Here is a 14,291-nt window from a genome sequence, read left to right as displayed (position 1 = left end):
CCTCCAGAACCACGGGGTCATCTCCTAAAACTATTCATCACTGCACTGGATAGACTGGGAACAGAAGCTGCAAAACACTATGAATAAAAGCTTTCTCTGTCACAAGGGCTATGTAGAAATTCACTAACATGAAAGAAGAACAATCCAGTTTGACAATTTTTTTATCTTCTATTTGAAGCTGGAACTATGTAGAGTTATGTCTGTAAAAATTCACATAAGATTTGCTTTCATGTTTCTTTTTAATATTTATCTTTCTGTCTGCCTCTTTGCACTACTTCAGATTGAGAAAAGATAATACTGAATCAGAAGATGAAGATGCAGTAAAGGGGGATTAAGGGGGATTAATTTACTTAGCTGAACCTACAGGCACTCTTAAAAAACTGTTCAAGAACAAGGGGAAATTTGCCTTGGCAAGCATTCAGGCCAGGATGAGATTTTCAAGGTTTTAGAACTTTGTTCAGCAAAACTAATGGTGCTTCAATGGTGCTTCAGAAACATGCATGTACTCAAACTCACCACTGAAGGCTTAGCTCACTTCCACTGGAGATTTATTCTGGAAAGAAGATATAGCCTTTTTTTTTTTTTTTTGTTTTCACTTGGAAACAATCGTAAGTAAATACTTTTCTGAATAATCAGAGAGCTTTAAGTGCTGACAGGTTTATAAGCAGGTACACAGGGCACAAAGGCAGAAAATACGACTGATTTGTCATTGCTGCTATTCACATCAGAAATGTTAAAAAAACCCAACAAGTTTATTGTTTTGTACTACTGTTTCGGAAGCTGAGAAGCACCAAAAAGGATGAGGGAAAGGCTAAGGTGTTTAATGCCTTCTTTGCTTCAGGTTTTAAAAAAAAAGTTATTTTGGGGGTACCCTGAAGCTGGAAGACAGAGACAGGGAGCAGAAAGAAGTCCCCTTAATTCAAGAGGAAATGGTGAGTGAGCAGCTGCACCAGTTAGCTACACACAGGTCTATTGGGCCAGATGAGATCCACCCAAGGGGACAGAAGGAGATGGCAGAAGGGCTCAGGAAGCCCCTTTCTATCACTTACCAACAGTACTGGATAAGTGGGGAGGTCCCTGTTATTGGAAGTCAGCAAACATGAGGCCCATCTACAAGAAGGGCTGGAAGGAGAATCCAGGGAAGCACAGGCCTGTCAGCCTGCTTGACATCAGGGCCAGGGAAGGTTGTAGAACAGATGATCCCGTGTGCCATCACAGGGCACACACACAACAACCAGGGGACGAGGCCCAGCCACCTTGGGTTTGTGAAAGGCGGGTCCCGCTTAGCCAACCCGACCTACTCCTGCAACAAGACGACCTGCTCAGTGGATGAGGGCAAGGCTGTGGATGTTGTCTGCACGGACTTCAGTAAAGCCTGTGACAGTTTCCTCCAGCATTCTCCCAGACAAACTGGCTGCTCATGGCTTGGATGGGTGCACAGTTTGCTGGGTGAAAATCTGGACAGCTGAGCTCAGGAATGGTGGTGAATGGAGTTACATCCAGCTGGCAGCCAGTCACACGTGGTGTAACCCAGGGCTCAGTATGGGGCCGTTCTGTTTAACAGCTTTAATAATGATCTGGATGAGGGGATCAAGTGCACCCTCAGACAACACCAAGTTAGGCAGGAGAGTTGATCTGCTGGAGGGTAGGAAGGCTCTGCAGAGGGCTCTGGGCAGGCTGGATTGATGGGCAATTGTATATGGCTCAGCAAGGCCTGGTGCTGGGTCCTGCACTTGTGTCACAACAACCCCAAGCAGCGCTACAGGCTGGAGGCAGAGTGGCTGGAAAGCTGCTTGGTAGAAAAGGACCTGGGGGTGCGCGTCAACAGCTGCCAAACATGAACCAGTGTGTGCCCAGGGGGCCAAGGCCAGTAGCATCCTGGCCTGGATCAGCAATAGTGTGGCCAGCTGGACAAGGGCTGTGATCCTCCCCTCTGTTCAGCACAGGTGAGGCCACACCTCAGTTCAGTTTTCGGCCCCTCACTACAAGAAGGACACTGAGGTGCTGGACTGTGCCTGGTGAAGGGCAACAGAGCTGGTGAAGGGTCTAGACAATAAGTCACAGGAGAAATGGCTGAGGGAGCTGGGTTCTTTAACCTGGAGAAAAGGAGGTTCATGGAAAATCTTACTGCTCTCTACAACTATCTGACAGGAGGTTTGTAGCCAGGTGGGAGTTGTTACTTGTTAGCCATGTAACAAGTGACCAGGCAGGAGGAAACAGCCTCAAGTTGCACCAGGGAGGTTTAGAATGGATGTTCAGAAAATTTTTTTTCATGGAAAAGGTTGTCAGGTATTAGGACAGGCTGTCTAGGAGAGTGATAGAGTCCCCATACCCGGAGGTGTTTACAAGACATGTAGCTGTGGCACTCAGGGACATGGATTAGTGGCAGATGTGGCAGTGCTGTGTTAACCGTTGGACTTGATGATCTTAAGGATCTTTTCCACCCTAAATGACTCTACATCTCTATTTTAAGCCAAAGCAAATCAGATTCACCTTTTTCCTGACTCTGCTTACATTTTCTCTGCTTCTCTAGTACCTTGGTGATATGCTCTAAATGGCTTAATGCAAACCCTACACATCTTGAAAACACTCAAGCACAGGCAATCTGAGTCCAGCTAACCACTGCAGATAAGAAGGTATAAATAAATAGCTTAAAGAAATCAAGCAAACTAGAACACTTTCATAATATTGTAATGTTTATAATGTGTATTTAAATCACATCCTGAAATTTCTCTAAACACAATATTTGACAATCAATTTCCTAATGAAATCAGTTTAAAAAACCCCTAGAATTAAATAACCAAGAAAATATAAAACCTGCTACTTCAGTTAAGTATAACACTGCTAATAAATTTTGAAACTAAAAATGTTTAATTTATCAGAAAGCACTAAGAAATGCTGAACACTAGTACACAATGTTGCTGCAATTCAATGCTGTCTGATCTAGAAGATTCATCAGCCTTTTCACTATTTGACACCTACTAGTTAAACCAAGGATACTCTCAATAAAACAAAAGGTATGTTTTCAGGTTTGCAACGAAGAGCCAAAAGAGAATCCACAAATAATTCTACACATCATATGTAACTGTTTTGTATTTTCACAGATTTGTACTGTAAGAAAAAGGTAAATACATTCTAGATACATCATGTATACACTACAGAAGAAACGTGATACCTTAGTAGCAAGGATGTACCATAGGTACAGAAAATGGGATCCATAGGGAGGAGCAAGAGGTTAAGACTGTTGATCTTTTTCTCTCATACCTAATGTTGAGTACCATCTCTGTAAAATCAGTTTAATCAGGAAACATCCCTTTGACCCTCACATGAGGCTACTCTTTTATCTACCAGTTTGGAAGAGGAAAAAGATAATTACCAAAAGTGTTAAGTCCTAATGATTTTTATTTTTTAATGGTAATACAAATGGAACTCTCAAGGAATCAGAAGAGAGAACACAGAAGATCAAAATTTTGTTTAACTTCTCTTGTTTCCATATATAAAATCATGGCCATAGTTAAGTTCTATATCAAGTGAATTTCCAATTGCTCAAAATATTTTATTTTCCAAGAAAACAAAAATAAACACACCCTGCCCCCAATTTTATAATTTCTTACTATACTGTCTACAGAAGCCTGAAGCCATGCACTCACATTACCATGCAAACAAAATGTACCATGCTGTGTATTTAGGCAAGCTTTGGCAAAGATCTGCAGTATGATCATAATTTTACAGAATTTTTTAAAATCTACATGCAAGGAATCCAATCTGGTGGCACAGATAGCATGGTTCCTGAATATAATTTCCAGATTAAATTTACAGCCTGGGCAATAACCATTTGCAGTCAGCTTTAACCTCTTACTAAATGCTAACTGGCATCACTCATTCAAATCCTTCCAAAAATTCTTTAGAAGTTTCATCCTAATTCAATTTTCCTCACATTCCGTGCTATAAAAGTCCCTAGAGTCTTGCTGCATACTTTTAAATATCTTCCAGAAGAAACAGCACTCCCATGATACAGAGTGTAATCTGTTTGCATGGTTTAAAAATACTTCCATAGCCTGTGGAATAGGGACTATTTTGTCAGAACAAAATTAAATTGGTTATATTGGTGAAGAGCCATTCCAGGCACAAAATTAATGAACTCAGCGCAGTCTTCAATATCCTTTTAGTGTCTGGCTATACACAGATGAAATGCTAACAGAAGTGTTCTGCCACTTTTAAAACACAAGTGCACAGTTTAAAGACCGAGGTTACCATCTCTTGCATGTTGACTGGAAACATTGTAAATCACAATCATTGCAAGAGGCAAAAGCATATAATAGCATGCTGGCTTTTCACAAACATACTGTACATAATTATGCTACAGAAAAGTGAGTGTGGGGGGAAAAAACAACAACTTTGGAATGTGAATTCTAGTGCCTGAAGGAAGGGGAAAAAAGTGCATTGTATTGTTTATCAGTAAAAGAGGGAAAAAGTTTTATGTATTACAATTAATAGAAATCAATGAAAAAGATTTCTGATCAAAAAAATGCCTTACCTTGAAAAGTTGAGGAAATGAACATGTCTAGTGAATAAATAGGGCTGCTCAGCAGTGCTTATGTTTTTAATCAACTCCATCTAAAAAGAATTAACAAATCAAATTTTCCACGTTACATCAATGCACAATTTGAGACAAACATAAAACTTTCAAACAACAGATGATGATATAATTTTCAAGTCTGAATTACTCAGAACCTCTTTCCCCACTATCCCTCCCAAGCACTGTCACCAAGATACCATGATGAATATTTTATGTCTAAGCAAGAAAGGTTGAGCTGCAGACACCATTCTGCTACCATGGAGCTCATGTACTTCCAAAATACTTCCTAGAAGTGGGTATCACTTTAAACAAAGTCATAAACTAAAGGAACTAAACTCTTTCTAAATCTGCAATAGCCTTCCAAATGGCAGCTACCCTCTGAAGTTACTAAATCTATTCACCCCACTGCCAAAAATGCTACGTCTGAAACTGTAACAGAAAGCGGGAGCTGAACCAATGGTCATTTTTGTGTAACAATAAACACTGCCAACACAGTCAAGACACCAACTGATTTGCTTGTTTAAATATAGAAATCAGGACTTGCAATTCCTTTTCCTATTACAACAAATTTGGAGCACAAACTAAATCGGCACTTTTAGAAAGATGATGCTAAATTCTAGTTCAGGCCCATTCACATAATGTTAATTTTTTAAAAAAATAACTAAATAATTGGAGTTTTCAGACCATTAAGATAGAAAAATGTAAACAACACCATAGATATGATCATCTATTTTGTGTAAGCTGAGCTCTAGATATGATTTACAGGAAACTGGAAATGTCTAGTGAAGCATCATGCTAGAGAGTCAATGTTTCAGTTAGTTTTACTTCCTTCTTAATAATTTCCTAAGATTTATTTTCCAATTTTCTGTTCTGTGTTCAAATGCAGGCTGTGTTATGGAACTGAACAGAAATACACTTGAAATGACAGGTTTATTGATTTTACAAACTGGGTAGTAGAAAGCAATTCATATAATGGAAAAAAAAAAGAGGTAAGCCTATGAACTACATGTTCTGATTTGAATCATATTAATCTATGTGAGGAGACAGTAATCAAAAAATGTATTTCTTAATACTTGAATGCTATAGTTGACATAGATAAAATAAGCAAAATCATATAGTCCAGCCTGTTGTGTGGTCAAAATAAAGTAACTGGCATGTGTGGAGTTTCTAGCAGCAAAAAGAGCATGGTAAAAAATTCTGCCCATGCCATAGCAAATACCAAACCACATTTAAGAGACAGCAGTTGCCAATTTTTTTCCCCTTCTAATGTCCAGTTTCAGTAGACTGATATTTAGTCATGGTTTTTATAATATCTGTCACATCTTACTGCTTCTTATCCATCTTGCATCCTCCACTTTTTCCCAGTGCATATACCCTGACTTCTTCCTTAAGCCAACATAAGCTACAGCCATTTAACTGCCAGAAAGAAGTGCACACACTTATCCACTTTCTCTACTTTCCCTCTGTCTTTAACAATTCTATACACATATATGTATGATGACCACTGAAGCAAATGGTTCAGGTTGTCCATCTTCTCAGGATGGACCTTTTCCTGTCCAACTACTTTGAGTACATCAAGGTATATTATGTACAGACCTTATACATCACAACATATTAGATTTGAGAAAGTATAGCAAGGCATGTTACATCTAAAAAAGGCTGAAAACCCAAAGAAATGGAACGTAAGACGAGATCACCAAAAGAAAGACAATATAAAGGGAAAAGAGAAACAAGAGAATATGGAGAGAACATGTGCAATTATAAAAAATTAACACAAAGAATTTAAAGAAATAGTCATGAAGGGAATAGCATCCCTTCCTTAGCTATTCATCTATACGGAGTCTGGAAGGCTTGATTCAAACAAAAACAGGACTTTGCACAGATTCTTCAGTACAATATAAATGCATTGGGTGAGAAAATCATAAACCTGAAGAGCAAAACTTGTCCAGATCAGAATTAGAAAGCCCAGGAAGCTTTGCAATACTTAGCACAAAGGAACTGAGTATTGTTTCTTCATGCTCTGAAGAGACAAAGACTTTCCTAGCAAACCAATTGTCCTAGATTGCAAGGCAATATGTATTCACTTTGCCATCTGTTGGAGGTGTGGCAGTTATCTTCTGTTAATTGGGCAGTTTTCTTTATCTCTTCCACAAACCAATCCTCCCTCCAGGGAGATATCTGCTGTTAATGGCCTATTGAATGTCACTGCATGACTGATAGAATTAAATCATCCCATTGTGAGATGCTCCGCCCAGAGGGAGGAGCCAAGCATTCCTAAGTGGATATCATCCAAGTTTTTGAGACACCAGACTCAGCCTTCCCACTAGATTCCCAGAGGAATAGCTGGGGTTTTCTACAGGACCTTCAGAGGAAGACTACACCCTTCCACAGGATCACTGCTCCAACAGAACCACATCTACCACTCCAAGAGGACTGGAACCATTCCAATTTGGACTGCTACCAACACCCTGACTAAAAGGGTGTCAGGTTGTATTCTGACTCTGTCCGTAGTTTTTCTTTTGAATTATTGCATGTATTTTTTTTCTTTTCATAATAAATTGTGTTTCTGACTTGGAGTCTCTCACTGGTTTTGCTTTCAAACCAGTACACCAATATGTTGGGATTTCTTTAGAACTGGTAACTCACTCTGCCAAAAAAATTATATTCTTTGATCACCTCGCAGAATCAGACAATAGAAGACCATGTAGCCCGTGTATCAGATGTCTCAATTGGATTCTCTGGTAGTCAACCCGCTAGAGATTCTTTTTTTGGTTTTGGGGTTTTGTTTTACTGAGGCAAGTTACAGGAGAAGTGAAATTCTCAGAACTGTATAAAGCCTGATGTTATATTTTGCATTTTACTTATGTTGCTCTATCTGCATGAAGTAAGGAAGGAAGACAGCAGGAGGAAGTTGCTGATCTGGTATAAAAACTCTGTTCATGCCCCTATGGTCATCACGTTAATTCCTTTTGGAATAAATGAAAAAAAAAACCTTACTAGAGTATAAATATGGAGATATAAAGATATTATACCCATACAAAGTAATCCCACTAAATCTAAAAACACAGGCAGCTCTAGTAGAATACTGCTAGACAAACTTAGCTGTGGGTATATGTGAGTGCTGCAAAGCAGCACATGAGCTTCCATTGGCTCCCAGCTGTCCCCAGGGCTGACATCAATTTGCTATCAGGAAGCAGATTCACATCACAGCATTGCCACGTTTCTCACTCCATTTCACCTGATGTCAGTGTCACATTGCTGGACAAGCACAGGCATTTCAGCCTCAGGAGCAAAGGGAGGCTGGAAAGATGCACACAGTGCAGGACAGCATCTGGCTCTGGGTTTTTTTTTGATGTCTTGCTACCAAATTCAGTCTGTTGAGCTGAGACAACAGCTTGCTCCAAACCAGAAACAGAATTTTGTTTTGACTTAGAGTACCTTCATATTTAGACACTTAATGATCAACTGGACTTGTAAGCAGATGTGGATAAAGCTACAATGTGCATAAGAACAAACAAGCAAAATCCATTCTTCTAAAAACCCTGCCAAAAGGGTAAGGCAGGCTTAACTGAAACGACACACAGATGTCAGGAGGGGAAAATAAATAACTGTAATGGCTCGTGGCCACATGCAAATTGTGGCCATATTTCCCATGGGCCTCTCCCTCTCTCATCATGCCGTCCTGAACTGCTTTCAGGCTAACAACTCAAATGTATTGGTCAGAAAGGCATAGTGATCCCTCCCTCCTTCTAAGACTGTGTTAAAGAAAAAAAAAAAAAAAAAACACACAACAAAAAGAAAAATCTCCAGTGTCTGCCAGAAGAATAATTTTGGTTGGTTGTTTCTGGTTGTTAAGATTTTTTTGTTTGTTTGTATGTTTGTTTCTGTAAGATGAAACAAGAAAGAAAATAAGATGTAGAGGACCCATAGAGAGCAACAGTGAGCAGAGGATGAGGGCTGAAGAAAATTAGTGCTTTTGCATGAAATGAGTGATGAAGGAGAATGACATACAAGTACAGATGGTCATATCACCCCAAGTTCAAAAAGAAATAAAAAGATACAAGCAGCAGAAGATAAACAACCCTGGTAAACTCTGTTAGGGAAGAGATGAGTCAGAACACATCCATTGTTGGAGGGAGAATCTGTAGAAATATTTGGAGAAATACTAAAGGCATATGTACCTGCTAGGATTAGGGCCCATAAAGAGCTACTTCTCTTTCTCTCACTGCTGCCCAGAGCTCTCCTGCAGGAATTAGGCAGCTTGAGTGAAACATTACTGAAAAATACACTAATTTGCAATGTTCAAAAATAAAAAACCAAAACATAGTAATAAAAAATTAAACCCCCCCCCGAATTTGCAAGTTAATTGAAATTAACTTGCAAAGGGCTGATGCATTGCAAATACTCCAGCAGATGGCACCGTGAAGTGACTCCAGGAGGGCTGGATGGGGATGGATTTTCTCTAGCCACAGCCTTGTTCCTGCACAAAAACTCAAGTCTGGCCTTCGAGATAGGATACCTTTCTCTCTGCTGGAGATGGCTAGTCCAGTCCCTGTGCTAACCACTCAGAGCAGCCCCACTTTGTTTGAGGTTTGCACTAAGTAAATTCTACTGAAAACAAAAGGAAATCATCAGATAACAATCTCACCCAAACAGCAGCCAAAATGTTACTATTTTTTTTTTTTAGGATGCTGTATTTCAGTGTGAGAATTTGAGGTCAAAATGTATAAAAATGGTGAGGCAACTGGGATTTTCCCATGCGGTCTGCTGTATCACACTACGGTCTCTGCTAATATTGACACAAAAAAGACAAAAAAAATATATCTCTGTATCTATCTTCCCTGCAAGCTCTTTAAGTTCTTCCACTGCTTTCAGTCTCTACTGAAGGCATGTAGGGCTCAGGAGGCACAAGTACCTACAAGAATTTTGGTGTATCACTTTCATCTCAGTACTCATTTCCATAAACAACTCACAACTCCCAGGAATGAGACTAGATCTTCATTTTCAGCTCTCAAAAGCTTGGAATGGTTTCAAGAATTTCTTCACCTCCCCAAGCTGGTATGACCAATTTTCTGTCTTTAAAAGCATTTAAGAAAAATTAGTGATGGATTTTTAGTGCATTGAACTGGAATTACATTTAAATTTGGCTGCACAGCTGTAATGATGAGTGGTAGAAGGAAACAATTTGAGGATAAACTACCAACTACTCTTGTATGTGACGGGCATTTCTATACCTATAAGCATACTCATTCTTAATTCCCTGAATGCAATAAAATGGAAGTGGAGGACAAAGTCAGGGCAGGGGAAGACTTCATTTTGCAACAGTTTGAGTGGCATTTTAAAGCCACATCAATTAGGTTAATATTATGTGTTATTTCCTGTATTTAATTCACTTGAAAATATTATAGCAAATGGCAAGCCATATATTAATACATCTGTTTCCAGAACTCACTCCCTTATGCCCACAGATGTTCAAAGGCTGCACTTTTAATTGCTGGCAGACACACATAATTTGGGAAAATTTCTTAGTAGGAAGCAGACTGGAAAAGGCAATGAGAATATGGATTCCAATTATGTGCAATCCCCACAGTCATTAAAAACACCTACATGCTTAACTTTATTTAACAACAGCAGACTGCATAAGCTAAATATTTACAGAAAAGTCTTGGCTGGATCAGGGCTTTAACCAAACACAGGACAGAAAACTGACAGAAGGAAAAGAGACCTATCATCTCAAGTGAGAAGCCCATACTCATGCTGGAAGCCTACAGCCAGCCCAGCTCTCTTTTTTCTTGTTCCAATGCCTGGAGCCTGAGATCATTCATTGCCTTAACTTCCTCCTGTTACACCACATTAAAGGTGGAAAACATAATTTATTTTTTCATATTCTGCTCTTAAAAATGAGAAGACAACTAAAAATGCCCTGAACAACAGAATAGTTACTGTCTCCAAGCATTTTCTCTAGTGATCAAAGGCACTTTTCAGGAAAAGTACTCATTAAATTATGAGCCTATTGTAACTATGGAAATAAACCATAAATAAAAATAGACTCAAGTTATGGCAGGGCAATCTATAGAGTAAATCATCAGCTCTTTAGCAATACTTCCAGCACATTTGCCGTTTATAGTAACTTAATCACTTAGGGAGTGCAAAAGGTAATGCAGATAATTATCTGTCAGTGTATTGGTTGCATCAAAAGTAAGTCTGGGCTGTCTGGAACCTCCACATGCTGGACTAAAGCACAGAAAAGTCTGAAGAAGTGATCTTTTATCATGTTTTAACAAAGGAAAATCCACCTACCAGAGAAAGAATAGAACTGAAAGGAAGAAGCTCATCATGGTGAAAGCTGGTGATTACTAGCATCTGAAAAATTTTTGGGATTTATGGTATGTCCCCCAATCAGCAATGAAAATTGATGAAAGATACAAATGAAACCCAAACAGCCCAAAACACAAAAGCAGTCCTACTCACAGAAATCCCATATCCCAGCAATAAAACTAAGCAGACAGGCTCTGTAGCACGGGTCCGTTTGACTCCTTTCTGATGGGACCATATTGCAACCTTCGCAGGCTGTGCGGTGCTGCCGGTAGGATACACACGGGGATGCTGCAGCAGATGCAGAGCTGGCGTTTCCTTTGCCACAAGCACGGGCAGTGAGGGGACTCTGCCCCCCTCCACAGCCTCACTGGTGTGCCATACCCAACCATGCATAGCAGCTGCATTTGGGCTGGCATGGCAGCCCTGCCCAGCTCGACCCCGCCTCTGGCTGAACTTGACTTATGGAGTGTTAGGTCAGCCAGCTGTGGTGGGACCCCAATGGACACCCTGAAGGGGAGGAAGGTGGGATTTGCAGGAGCAATACCTACTCCTAAATTTTCATTTGGAATGAACTGCTGCATCTAAAACAACAAACCTGTGCTCATGAACAGGCTGCAAGTAAATGACCCCCAATCACAGCACAATGTCACTGGCAGGCCCACATCCATTTCTTGATCATTGCACACATCCTTTTGTGGTTTGCAGGCTGCTATTTCTAGAAGTGACACAGGCAGCAATTGCAGCCTTTACCTGATCAGCAGCTCAAAATAGCAGCAGTGGGCACTGTGTGCAGCATCTGACTACAGACGTGGGCTTGGAGTCTGAGGTTTTCCTGCACTTCTTGTATCTGTCTACTAACAGAAGTGATACTTACAGTGGGTACATGCATACCCTGAAGAGAAGAAAATTTAAATAACTGGATCTGTCATAGAAATAAAGCTGCAAAAGTATTCCTTCTACAACTCTAAGGGAACGTGCAAAAGAGTGTCTGCGTAAAGAGGTTTCATGTGGTATTTCCACTTCCCTCAGTGAGGGTTGTGCAATAAACATGAAAAAGACAGATAAGCAAGAAGCTGAGATAGGATCAAGGACATGTCATTTTATAGAAACATGGGTTAACATGGCCCTGGGAAACAACTTTTTGAAGCAACTGATTACTAGAAGTGAATTAAGAAAGTTATCAAAAAGGACCTTTTTGGCTATTATTTACTCCCGCTCTGTTTAAGACCCAAGCTAGGTCTGAATAGGGTTATAGGATAAATGGCTGCAGATACATTAACACATGTCCCAGATCCCTTAGCACTTCACTGTACTATCCTTTCTTGCCTCGCTGGTAGTCTAACTGTTATGCTAACTAAATTCAAGAGCTGTCTCACTGGAAGTTAGTTTTTTTGGTTAGCTGCCACATCATGTTGTTCTTGGCTCTGCCACCCATTTCTCTTATTAAGTGAAGTCACTTTAAGAATGATGAATTCCCCATGATTGCTCAGGACAAAGTAGCAATACATCTTTTCAATAGGATCATCCACTAGCATATGCCTTTGTTTCTCATTTCATACACGTAATAAGAAAACAGGACCGAAGACAAGCAGGACTAACTTACCTGCTCATTTTTGGTCAGTCTTGTTTTGTTATGTATGTCAGATGTAACCAGGTTGAATCCATGTTTCTCTGATAAAATTCTTAAAAGCAAAACCACAGTTCGACTTCCACACTTTCCAACTCTGTTGTAGACCACCTGACTGGGGAAAGGAAGTACCTAAACAAAGGTTGAAAAAATGGAATCAGTACATTGACATTTTGTTTCTGTGTACCTCTCAATCACATGTTTTTACCTTAAGCCAACAGACACATAGAGGAGAATTTCTAGGCCTCAGGTCAGAAGCATTCACTTCCTCTAGAAGGTAGAAGCTCTTCAGAAGAGAAACAGCAAGGCTTAGGGAGGTGGCAAGGTGAGATTTCCCCCTTGAGATGCAGTTAAATGTAACAGATTGGCAACTATTCCAGAAACACCGTGTTGGTAATTATTATTATTATGTTGGTAATGATCTTGATCTTGCTGATTGTAATCTCAGTGCAAATACTCATCTTTAGTTGACTATCTCCCATAAAAAAAAAATTAAAGGAGTGAATTTGCACTACAGTTTAGCAACTTGAAGTCAAGCTGACATAATGCAGGAGGAATGAATGCTTGGATTGCAAAACTTCAGCTTAAAAAGAAACAAAAGAAACCAAATAACAACCAGTTGCACAGAGCCAAAATTAATCAACCCTTTTAATTTCAAATATAAACATGAATCTTTTAGACTCAGAGAACAAATCATGCCACTAATCAAGAATCTATGTGCAGAATAATCAACAGAGGTCCACAGGGGGCCTGAGGTCAACTGGCACAATCTGATCACCTCTGTACAGGTAATGTTCATTAAATCTCAAAATAGAACAGCAACATCCAACTTGGCTACTGGGAATGGTGTCCAGCCCACACTAACTCTTGTACCCTGCTCTCCTCCCCAGGAAGCCAGAACAAGTGAAAAGTAATTCAGTGTCTCACAGTATGTCAGATGCAGCCTTATTTTCTTCCTGGATGATGTCTATGGGCTATTGTTTCAGCAAAAGGAATTCTGGAGTCACACTATAGCACTACACAAGTATTTGCTGAATAGCATGTAGGAGCATGTGATAATATAGGCCCAGAGGAAACTGTTTCCAAGCCTTTAAGTTGGCTAACAGAGTCAGGAGCTCACAGTTTCACCCACAGTGGTGCATATACAGCACTAAAGGAAAGAAATTTTTTCTATTAAGACAATGGCACAAAACATTTCCTGACATAGAGTCTGCACCTGGGTTCCAGGCAACCTGTGTTCAGCCAAGGAACGGCCAAAGTGATGGCATGTCTCAACATATAGCTACTCCTGCTCTTGATGCACTCATGTTTTTCCAGCAGAAGGAATTCTAACATAAAAGCAGTCAGATGAGACATATATCACTTTTCAGTGCAGAGTACTTCTTCACTGCTTGAACTGCTAATAGATCTTCATCAGGGAAGCAAAATGTTTTGTCAGGCAACCCTTCAGACTACTCTCAAAGAGAATTGCCAAATAGAAAGAAAAAAAAAGAAAAAAAAATATATTCCCTTATATTTAATGGGAACCTACTGGTACTTTGCTCTCAGTGTTGCATTTCATGACCAAATGAACATTACTGCTGTTACTGGTTGCAATGTTTAGGATATCCTGGATTGTAACATAAATGGGGAGGCCATTTTTCCCCAAATTAGCCTGGGAAGGAGTAAGTATTTGGTGATCATGGCCTTAGTTAAACTTTCCAAGTTGCAGGACGTTACATCTGCTGATTCAGCAAACAAAGAAGAGCCTCTCAAGGCCTGTACAAT

At 39.9% G+C, this 14,291-nt stretch overlaps 1 protein-coding gene across 2 annotated transcripts in view; it reads right to left on the bottom strand.

Annotated features, from left to right (window-relative positions):
• The window catches only part of UST (uronyl 2-sulfotransferase), a 149,496-nt gene that overhangs the window by 64,991 nt on the left and 70,214 nt on the right, over window positions 1–14,291 (bottom strand). For both annotated transcript variants that reach the window (XM_068184924.1, XM_068184925.1), the window contains exons 3-4: window positions 12,501–12,656; window positions 4,538–4,617 (exon numbers count right to left, since the gene is read on the bottom strand). In XM_068184924.1, coding sequence (XP_068041025.1) covers window positions 4,538–4,617; window positions 12,501–12,656 — 236 coding nt within the window. The remainder of the gene's footprint in view (window positions 1–4,537; window positions 4,618–12,500; window positions 12,657–14,291) is intronic.

This window comes from Anomalospiza imberbis, chromosome 3, assembly GCF_031753505.1.
Source record: "Anomalospiza imberbis isolate Cuckoo-Finch-1a 21T00152 chromosome 3, ASM3175350v1, whole genome shotgun sequence".
NCBI classification, from domain to species: domain Eukaryota; kingdom Metazoa; phylum Chordata; class Aves; order Passeriformes; family Viduidae; genus Anomalospiza; species Anomalospiza imberbis.
This window is presented reverse-complemented; position numbering and strand designations above follow the sequence as displayed.